This window comes from Sus scrofa, chromosome 9, assembly GCF_054392235.1.
Source record: "Sus scrofa isolate SSC_HxYL_T2T_F1_AM1 chromosome 9, Sscrofa_HxYL_maternal_Yorkshire_Landrace_v2.0, whole genome shotgun sequence".
In the NCBI taxonomy this organism is placed as follows: Eukaryota; Metazoa; Chordata; class Mammalia; order Artiodactyla; family Suidae; genus Sus; species Sus scrofa.
Window position 1 is genome coordinate 51,741,575 of NC_139391.1, and position 11,428 is coordinate 51,753,002.

Genomic DNA, 11,428 nt, shown 5'->3' on the forward strand with positions numbered 1-11,428 from the left:
TCTACTTGTTTTAAATTGGTAGTCATGTAAGTTCAAAGCCATTCTAAAAAATCTACATCGGTTTACTCCACTCCCCCATATTTTATTTTTTAAAATTATGTCATATATTCATGTTTATCCATCTACTGATTACTGTAATTATATTTGACCTCACAATTTTTTGGCTTTTACTCTTGACATTGGCTTATTTAAGCAGTATTTCCTTAACCTTTATTATATATTTGCCTTAATTAATGCAATTTTTCCTTTTCTATAAATAAATCTTGTTAGAGACTTTGTTTTTCTACTTAGAGAAGACCCTTTAACATTTATTTTGAGGTAGGTTTAGGGCAGATAAACTCCTTGAGCTTTTAGTTGTCAGAAAAGTTTTTTAATCGATCCTTCAATTCTAAACGATAATTTTGATGGGTACAGTATCCTAGGTGGCAGTTTTTCCCTTTCAGCAGCTTGACACTCATGTTGCTCTCTTCTGGCCTGAAAAGTTTCTGCCAAAAAATACAAAGAGAATTTTGAAAGCACCCAGATAAACACAAATTATCAGATGAAATGGAACCCTATAAAAATCAAAGGATTTTTCAGAAAAAAATCCTCCAGTCCAGAAGGAAGAAGGATGATATATTCAAAGTAATGAAAGAAAAAAATTCTCAATAATAATATATAACCACCAAAACTGTCCTTCAAAAAGAAAGACAAAAACTTTCTCATACAATCCACAGGTAAAGGAGTTTATCACCACTAAACTTGCCTTTCAAGAAATGCTAAACTGAGTACTTCAAGTTGAAAAGAAAGGAGAGTAAACAACAATATGTTAGCTGCAAAAGTCTCAAATGAATTGGCACACGTGAACACACAGAAAAACACAGAATACAATATGATTTTATAATTGTTAAAATTGTGGGTAATTTTTTTCATTTCTGATATAAAATTTAAAAGGAGACTCTACAACAACAATGCCACAGATTTAAAAGGATCATAACATTATATGAATATTAACACACCAAGAGTAGATAATCTAGGAGAAATGAATAAATTCCTAGAAACACACAGCCTAACAAAAAATGAATCATGAACAAATATAAATTCTGAATGGAACTATAATTGAATTAATAATCAAAAAACTCCCAAGAAAGAAAATCCCAGGGTTGGATGGCTTCTAGTATAAATTCTTCCAAACTTTTAAAGAATTAATATTAGTCTTTCTCAACTCTTCCATAAAATTAAAGAACAGGGTAGAATTCCAAATTCATTGTATGAGGTCAGCATTATTCAGTACCAAAGCCAGACAACAATACTACTAGAAAAGAAAATTACAGGCTAATATCCCTGACAAATTCTGAATTCTTGTTCATGTGAAGAATATATAGCATATATTTACACACATACGTATATTCAGTAAGGGAGAAGCACATCACCCTTTATTTATACAGAGGGATTTTCTTAGCAGTTAAAAAAAAACTGATTGACTTTCTTCAAATATCTCAGAATAGGAATTTCCTTGAAACACAACAAAATGACTTGTGCTACCACAATTATGGATTTTTTTTTTTCACGAAATTCTAACGAAGTAAAGATGGAAAAGACCATTTGGTCATTGTATTAGTCCATTTGGGCTGCCATCACAAATCCAAAGACTATGTAGTTTTACAAATTAAAAAAAAACAAAAACAAAAACAAAAACAAAACAAAACATTTCTCACAGCTCGAGATAGAGGGAAGCCAGAGTTCATGGCACCAGCAGATTCAGTGTCTGCTGAGGTCCCTCTTCCTGGTTCACAGACTGTCATTTCTTGCTATTCCCTTAAACCACCTAAGAGAAAGGGGGACTCTCTGGTGGGTCTCTTTTATAAGGGCACTGATTCCATTTATAAGGGTTTCAATCTCATGACCTAATTTAATACAACAGGTCCCACTTCCTAATACCATCACATTGACAGTTAGGTCTCAAACTATGAATTTCAGGCAGACAAAAAGATTCAGTCTATAGTAGGCACTCAAAGATAAAGCATTCTGAAATTTTAATTTTAGGTTTCACTTTGAAGGTTTTTCTTATTTCTATACATCTGTAAGATCTATAATCTAAGATCTATGTTTAGGATCTTTGCCGTACATCAAATATGATTTTGAAATTGCTATTCCCACAAAATTCAGTAAGAAATGAGAAATTCATGATGCAGCCTTTTGGAAAAGAATCCAAAGTAAACAGTAAATTATTAATTACATTAAGTGAGGTTATAAATCCTTCTGGGAAACTCCCTATCTGCTTAAAATTTTTTTTTAAAGTTCATAGGCCTCAAAAACAAAGACCCCATATCTTTTTTTTTGGCAAATTCCACAATGTGACAGTACCTATATTATTTAAGAAGAACTACAACAATCAGAAGTTTACCCTCTTTTGAGTTTCAGCCATCCTAACAATGACCCATTTAAAGAAAAATGTGTTGTCTCTGAGATTTGAAAATTCATAAACTGTTCACTCAGTCTAGAGCATCAGTCTATCCAACTTTATGTCAAAGAGATATTTTAAACAGGTAGGTGATTCCACCCACCTCCCACTAACTGACAAAGAGGGTAGTATCTGCCACAGAATGTAAAACTTCCCAACAATAAGTGAGATTTTAATGTTTCAAGGTGTTTATTTTGTACCACAAAGTCTTGCTTATAAACCAAATACTTTTTCAGTCCTGGCTGAATTCATAATGAAATATCCCAAGGTTCAAGAGAAAAATCAACTGTTTCAGACTTTGCAAAAATACTGTGTGTGCGCTCAACATAAACACCAATTAACCATAATCAATCTTTTGGTAATAATTTTGAGTATGTAAAACTGATTTTAGATTTTATCCATGGGTAACATGCAATACCACTATGTTGTAATATGATAATTTACCTTTCTGCCTTTATCTCAGGTGTCTTATTTATATTGTGACATATAGTACAATGCATATATTCCAGACACTTATCAGGTATAAAATGAGTTTTGTTCCTTAATATTGTTTGTTTTACATAATTAAATGGATGACTGCATCAATAATCATCACATGCTGTATACAAAGTTCCCTGCTCACCCCTGCTTCTCTGGAGCCAGGACCAGGAACCATTTACCTGAATGTGTCAGCAAAGAATAAAAGTTGGTTGTGTGCCATGTAATTATTGATGGGCAAAGATCTCATAAAATACAAGGCTTGAAGTCACTGTGTGTGTGTGTGTGTGTGTGTGTGTGTGTGTGTGTGTGTGTGTGTGTGTGTGTGTGTGTAGGGAGGCAGTATAAAGAGGAATGGAAGATGGGAGTTCAAGTTAGGGGCTCAGGAATTAAAGGCATAAAGAACTCAAAAACACTTTTATTGTGGTTTTTCTCAGCACTTAACCACATGTACCCTGATAATGTCCATTGCAAATTTGATCCTGAGCGACAATAGTAGCTCACTTAGAAAAAGTTTACATTAAACAAAATCAGGGAGAAGTCAGGGAACTTTGTTTATAGTTGAACTAAAAACACTATGTTATTCTGTATCCCAGAAAGTCCAAGATTTTACAATGAATGGGGAAACTCTCTTTTCTAGTACACAACTATGAGGATCTCATAGCTTACCTGTTGGACACTCAACTGTGACAACTTCAATAGAGGTATACCTTCCTCATAACTTCTTATGACACTGCACATGATAAGTAGAACAAAAAACTAGAAATGATAACTCCATGCTGTATATGTAAAACAACTGACTGGTTTCCTCCAACATATCCCTTTCCCTTAGAAAGCAGTCCAAATAGGACTTAAATGCATGAACTAAAAAATTATATTTCTTCTATTAAAATTTTGCCACTCATAACTTTTGCAATCTGTAAGTATACCTCTTTATTAATCTTTTCCAAAATAATCTTAAAGAATAAAGCCTAAGAAAGAATTTTTTTTAGAAATTCAAACAATTTCATTTTATTTTGCATCTCACAAAATAAAAAATTAACAACCAGTCTCAACCCACTCTTCGGACGAACTCAAATAGCAGTAAAATATATAACAGAGTGAACACCATTTGCAGGGTCTAAAAGGATTCCCAAGTGACACAGACATTGTTTACCTATAAAGGTACACTTTTTTTCAATATAAAAAATAGTTTTAGGAGTTCCCATCATGGCGCAGCAGAAACAAATCCAATGAGGAACCATGAGGTTGTGGGTCTGATTCCTGGCCTCCCTCAGTGGGTTAAGAATCTGGCGTTGCCATGAGCTGTGGTATAGGTCATAGATGTGATTCAGATCTGGTATGGCTGTGGCTGTGACATAAGCCGGCAGCTACAGCTCCAACTGGACCCTTAGCCTGGGAAGCTCCATATGCCACAGGTGTGGCGCTAAAAAGACAGACAAAAAAATAAAAAATAATAATTTTATCAAAACAGACAGTTATTAAAAGAATAGCAAAATGAAAAATCCAACCAAGACCAACTGTCTCATATAAAGAGAACTAGTTAAATGAAAATCATATTAATATTGGATCAAAGGATAGGCTATAAGTGGTCATTCAAAATAATAAATCAAGGATCTAGCGATGATAACAAATGAAAAATAAGCAAGAAAGCCAACAATGTGGCTATGCTAAATTACAAAATACTTAAATATTGAGTGAAGATTAGAAAACAGTAAAGTAGTAAATGTTATTACAGTTATCTTAGAACATACTTAACTCTCTTGATACCTCATATAAGGATTTCTGAGTAGTAATCTCTATTATTTTTTCAGAAGCAAAACAATCTAACATTATTCTTTAAAAGATATTGTAAGGTTAACTGATTCACCAAATGTTTCTTTCAAATGGTCATTGCTCTCCCAGCTCCAATTTGAGTATTTGGTACTTTAAAATCCATATGATGGTAGCACATGAAAGCCAACAAAACAGGAGCAACTTTGTTGTCCCAGCTTCACAAACCCTGTAGGCTTAACTTTTTAAATTCAAAAAACTTAAATTTTTAATCTCATCCAAAGAAATCCTGGGATCCCCATAATATTTTTAGAACCCTCCAGAAAGAAGAGATGTCATTGAAAGGGCCTGTTTACTCATCACTTTATATTGTACTCCTTCTTTCTAACCTGAGTGTTTATTACCAATCCCTATGTTATCTCCTTAAGATGATGTCATCCCTCTACCTGGCTCCTCCAGAATATGGCCATAGCCTTTTGTCTTCATCCCCAAAACCACCATGAATGTGTGATTATTAGGTATTAAAAGTATTTGTCAAAGCTTTATGGACAGTGGAAGATAATTACAGTACTCTACATGTTATACAGATGAAATGTGGTTTCTGAATCTCGCTGCCATTCCTTAGTGAGAAACCTCTTATTTAAAAGTGTTGTATCTCTAAAGAGACATGTTGCTAGGAATTTTTCTCTGGATATAGAGAAAATATTTCACTGTTTTTCAAAAAAAAAGTCAGCCTTCAAAATAGAAATGTCTTGTCATATTTCATGTTTACTAAAATAAAAATAAAATAGAAAGTATAATAGAAAGGGTGGAGAACTGAAATCAAGAGGCTAATATCTATTCTAGACTTTTTCATGAAGAGGCTGAATAATTAAGTTGACCATTAACCTCTCTGCTTTTCAGTATCTTGTGAATGTAATAAATGTACATGCACATACATATATATTGACAATCTAATGTGCTACTTTGAATAGAGGTAAATATGAAGTCTTGAAGTAAATATGAAAGAAGCTTAATGCATGGTAATTACAGCTCCAAAGTGGGATATATTTTGAGAGTGCTTATGGAATTGGCTGTAACTGTGAAACACTGGCAATCTTAGGAGTCATATTCCTGACAACTCTACCACTGTAGGGGGAAAGAAAAAAGAAGAACAAATTATCTGGTTCATGCTTCTAATGGCACAAGTGACAATTTAGAACCTCCCACCCCCAATGCATAAGATCACGCACCACTGTGACTTTACTGATCACTGGTGAAACAATTCATCTTTTTCAGGAGAAAAAAAGAAGGATCATAATGACAATAGCAAAAAGACAATGTTATTCTTAATAGGAAAAACAAAGTAAAGGAAAAGAAATTGTGGAAATGGTGATGAAAAGAAGATCTAGTCCAAAAAATTGGAAATAAATTGAGAGAAGACTCAAATTTCCTTTGCCATGATGAGAAAGAAGTAGGATAAGAAGGCTGCCATTAGAAATAATGTAAACAAATGCACAGAAATCTCCTCTCCTATGACTACCTGCACAGACACTGATTCTAATCAAAACTTTCTCCTCCTCAGGATTTTTCTCAAGGCAAGTTTAACATCTTTGTTCCTCAAACTGTAGATGAAGGGGTTCATCATGGGAACCACATTGGTATAAAAGACAGAAGAGATCTTTCCCTGGTCCATAGACCCAGAAGACGATGGATTGAGATACATAAATGCCCCTGATCCAAAGAACATAGAAACAGCAATTATGTGAGAACTGCAGGTGCTGAAGGCCTTGGACCTGCCTCCCGTGGAACTGATGCGGAGTATGTTGGAAAGGATGAAACCATAAGTGACAGAGATAGTGAGACTGGGCACAACGACACTGATGCCTGACACAATGAAAACTACCATCTTGTTGACATAAGTACTTGTGCAGGAGAGCTGGAGCAGAGGAAGGATGTCACAGAAATAATGGTTGATTATGTTTGCATCACAGAAGGTCAGTCTCAGCATGCATCCAGTGTGAGCCATAGCACCAGAAAATGCCATCAAGTAGGAACCAAGTATAAGGCTGGAACACACTTTAGGGGACATAGCAATGTTATACAACAGTGGGTTACATATGGCCACATAGCGATCATAGGCCATGGATGTCAGCACATAGCATTCAGAAATAGCAAAAAAACAGAAAAAATAAAGCTGTGTCATGCACTCCATGTACAAAATAATATTATTCTTTGATAAGAAATCCACTAGCATTTTTGGTGTAAATACTGAAGAAGAACAGAAGTCTACAAAGGAGAAATTAAAGAGGAAAAAGTACATAGGGGTGTGTAGGTGTGAATTTAGCACAATTAGGATTATCAATCCCAAATTTCCCAGCACAGTGACTATATACATTACTAGAAACAGGAAGAACAAAGGAAGTTGAAGATCTGGTTGGTCTGTTAAACTCAACAGAATGAATTCAGTCACAAAAGAACCATTTCCAGGAGACATTCTTCTCTAAGGGAAGCTGTGGACACATGAAAAACAGTGTTATGTTAGAGATCAACTCATATCTTCCCAAAATACCTTGTTCTGCAAGAAAGTATATACTCCAGGAATGTCTGCAATGAGTCCAACCTGGGCCCAGAGAATCTGCCTTTACATTAGCAAGACATTGAATGATATGGACTTTCCCCTACTAGAATATTAATGGGCTAAATATAGAAAAGAAGACCATATGTGAACATGACTGCTGGAAAAAAAGGAAGGAAGAGAAAAGAATGGACCAGGGCAAAAAGTCTTTCTCTCATCTCACCATTTCTTCACTCACTTAAGCCTTTCACCCACCAGGAAAATTTGACCCAAGCTACCCGGTGTGGCCTCTAATGCAGACTAGACCTGGTGGGTTGAGAACCTAGAAGGTTGTCTCCAACCAAAAACTAAGGGACCAAAGGCTTGGAGAGGTTAAGTTTCTGCCCCATATAGGAGACTGACAGTCTGTCTATGGAAAGGGAAGCTAATGACTGAGATATTGCACTTTCTGAGCCTCCTAATCTCTGAATACTCTCTGATCTCCCCAGAGCACATTCTCCCAGCAGTTTCACTTGAATCTCAGGACTACAAAAAACAGGAAAGAAAGTGACAGATCTCATACCTCTGGACTTGCATCTCAAAACCAGAAGGACATTAATATGAAGAGCATTCAGAAACTCACCCTCCTTACTAGGCCAGAAACCTTACAGCCCTCTTATCCTTGGTATTTACCCTACTGTCCTAGAAGGGCAGTTCTGGGTTCTGAGGCTTTGGTTCCTTTGATTCTAAAAGGATGCAACATAGAATTAATTTCAGATATGCCCTGGAAATCATTCAAAACTACAAATATTAATTTCAGATTATGACTTCCAAAACAGACAGCATTGTTTTCAAGTTTGCCACTTGATAAGACCCAGAAGATTGAATGTGAGTTTAATGATATGGCACACATGATTATAAATAGGATAGAAGCTGGCTCAATCTCTTCTTCAGGGAATAGAGTCTACGTGTAAGTGAGAAATAAGGGGATTGTATTGACACTCTGGATCATGTTCTCTCTTGAGTTCCTTAGGGACCCAGTATTTCCATCCAGTTTACACATCCCTCTAGGGACTGTACATCCCTTAAAGCAGAGGCAAAAATAAACTCCCATCTTCCTATTATCTTCCCCTCCTAGGGAAGATTCCTTGGATTCCTTTTCTGTGCCCTCCTATATCCTAAATGGACATTTTTTAGAGTCTGTCTATCAGTTTCTTCATATCTTCACCTGAAAATTTTCAAAGACTGCGGTAACTCAATTCACTTGTTGCCTCTCCTAGGTTATCTCCAAAAAAAATGTTAATGCTTTTCTGCCTTCTAAAATTTTTATGTTTAAACACCTACTGGAAATTTCTACCTGAGGATCCTGCTAGGTTCTTAAATGTAATATTTCATTAATCGAGGTCATCAATTCCTTTTCATTGTAAAGAGAGTGGGAACTATACAAGGTACTGGTTTGAATGCTGACCCATGCTTACTAATATGGACACAGTACTTAAACTCTCTGAGCCTCTGGTTCATAATTTATAAAATAGTGATGATAATAATATTCTACTTCATTGGGTTGTTTTGATGAGTCATTGAAAAAATATATATTTAAAATGGTTAGAACAGTACCTGGCATGTGGTAAACAATATCAGCTGTCATAATATATGTTCTCAAAATTTCCATTGGATCCACAATTATTTTGCTCACTGGACATTTTTCCCTTTAGTTCCTATGATTCCCTATAAACTTATAAACTATAAGTTCTATTGTGATAAATTTCTCTTCTGTCTTGTTTACTACTTTTCTTGTGGTGCTATGTGTAGTGCAGAATACCTAACGGGCACTCCATAAATAATTGTGCAAACTACACTGTTCTTTGGAAACAGAATATTTTTCACATTTCTCACATACTAAGCATTAGGGTCTAGAGCCACACTAACTTTCATCCATTTCCCTTAGGCATAAAACAAGTTCAGTTACATTTTAGGTTTTAATTGAATTGGAATGACTCCCACTATTATTTTAGCTTTTTCCCACATAATCCTTGCTGGTTAGCCATATACACTACTGCTAGAATAAGCTCTGAAAGCACAGATCTGTCCTAATTTCTTAGTTTTAGAACTTTCAGTGATTTTCAATTACCCATAACTGTAATATTGTAATAAAAGTATAAGTAGTAAAACAATCAAGTTTTAGATAAACGTAAAAAATCAAATGAGAGTTAAACTTGATAAAAATTGTTAAAGTGCTATTCTGGTTGATTTAAGTGTTTTGAGAACATTGAGTATTATACAAACTCTTATCCTAATCAGCAAACACAAAAAAGAGAATGTTAAAGAATATTTACATTTAAGAGACCACAAGAATACAACAGAAGGAGTTCCCACTATGGCACAGTGGAAATGAATCCGACTAAGAACCATAGGGTTGCAGGTTCGATCCCTAGCCTCAGTCAATGGGTTAAGGATGTGGTGTTGCCATGAACTGTGTATAGGTCACAGATGTGGCTCAGATCCCGCATTGCTGTGGTGTAGGCCAGCAGCTGTAGCTTTGATTCAACCCCTAGCCTGGGAACCTCCATATGCCAAGGGTGCGGCCATAAAAAGCAAAAAAAAAAAGTGGACATAATTCCATATAAATTCCAGAAAACTTAAACAATAATCCTACCAGAAAGTTACATACTGCAGAAGAAAATCATTAATAAGTTTGAAAGCATAACAGTAGAAACACAAAGAGAAAAAAAGACTAAAAATAAATAGAGTACTAGTGAACTGTGAGACAATTACAAGTAGCCTAATATTTACGTAACTGAAATTCCAAAAGTGGGGTCATAAAAATATTTAAATCAATAATATTAAAATTTGATGAAAATTATAAACTTAACAGTTCCAAGAAACTTAAAGAACTCAAAGCAGAAGAAACATAAAGAATACTTTCCAAAGTACATGATAATCATATAAGTTAATGATAAAGATAAAAATATTAATGGTGGGGGGGAATGATACATTACACATAAAAGAATGAAAATAGTCATGACAACAGACTTTTCATCAAAACAAAGTAATCCATAAAATAGTGAAACAAACAAACAAAAAGCCCAGAAAAAAACGGAGTAAGCCAATTGACACTGGAGCAATACCTTTCACTTACACAAGGAAAAACATTGTCAATCTAGATTTCTATACCCAACAAAAAATTTTTTCATCAATTAAGAATAAATAAATATTTTTAAACTTACAAAAGCTGAAAAATACAACCATTCTTTTTTTCTTAACTAGAGTTGACCCACGGAAAAATGTGAGCATTAGGGGTGCTGACCTTCTGCACAGTTAAAAGTCCTCATATTACTTTATAGCAGCCCTCTGTATTTGCTGTTCCACAGCTGTGGATTCAACCAGTCATGGATCATGTAGTACTGCAGTGTATATTTACTGAAAAAATTTGCATGTAAGTGGACCTGCACAGTTCAAACCAGTACTGTGCAAGTGTTATCTTTATTCTTTATACCATAAGCAAAGTGTAACAGTAGGCAGAAAAAAGACTGCTTTTCTTTGTATCCCAGGACAATACTTTCAAAAACTCAAAAATAATGAAGACTGAATTGGTGAAGTTTTCAGTTTGTTAAATATGTTAATACTGTAAATCTGAAAGTATAGAGAATGTATTAGACTGTCCTTGAGTAGCTTTGCATAAAGAGTATCAGAAGAAGCTGTAGCTTTAAAATTATAATTAACTTGTTACGGTTAACAATTTAAAATTGCTTGTTTGAATATCCTAATTTTATGGAAAAGAATTTTTGCTTTTTCATCTTTTCCAGTCAAAAGAGATGTTTTAAGTTTCAGCTGAGTAATGTTGCATCATATAAGTGCATATTTTCACATTGTTGTACACTTCATATCTAATGTTATAAAACCAAATTATTGTGAATAAAATTAGCATTGTGGGAAAAAGTACCTTCAAAAATAAAATTGTTGCTTCATTTAAATAAAAAGTTCAAATATTTCCTTAGATTTAAATGAAACTTGATCCAAGATTTCAGATGATGTGACCAAGGCCCAGTATTTCTCAGTTTTGTTTTTTTTTCTTGGTCCTGATCTCACAATATAGGTTCCATTCTAAACAGGTTTTCTGCTAATGGTCATAAGATGGTCAATGAAGTTTCAATCCAAATGTTTCCGGTAAGGGACTGAAAAATATCACAACAGTATGT

At 34.5% G+C, this 11,428-nt stretch overlaps 1 protein-coding gene across 1 annotated transcript; it reads right to left on the reverse strand.

Annotated features, from left to right (window-relative positions):
* Positions 1–179: 179 nt before the first annotated feature.
* On the reverse strand, positions 180–7,212 carry LOC110262288 (olfactory receptor 8B3-like). Its single transcript, XM_084976506.1, has one exon. It carries the CDS (start codon positions 7,167–7,169, stop codon positions 6,237–6,239), a length of 933 nt encoding a protein of 310 aa, XP_084832632.1. The 5' UTR covers positions 7,170–7,212; the 3' UTR covers positions 180–6,236.
* Between the last annotated feature and the right edge of the window lie 4,216 nt (positions 7,213–11,428).

Coding starts and splice junctions, on each gene's coding strand:
- LOC110262288 (XM_084976506.1), bottom strand. CDS start 7,169: ATGTCTCCTGGAAATGGTTCTTTTGTGACTGAATTCATTCTGTTGAGT.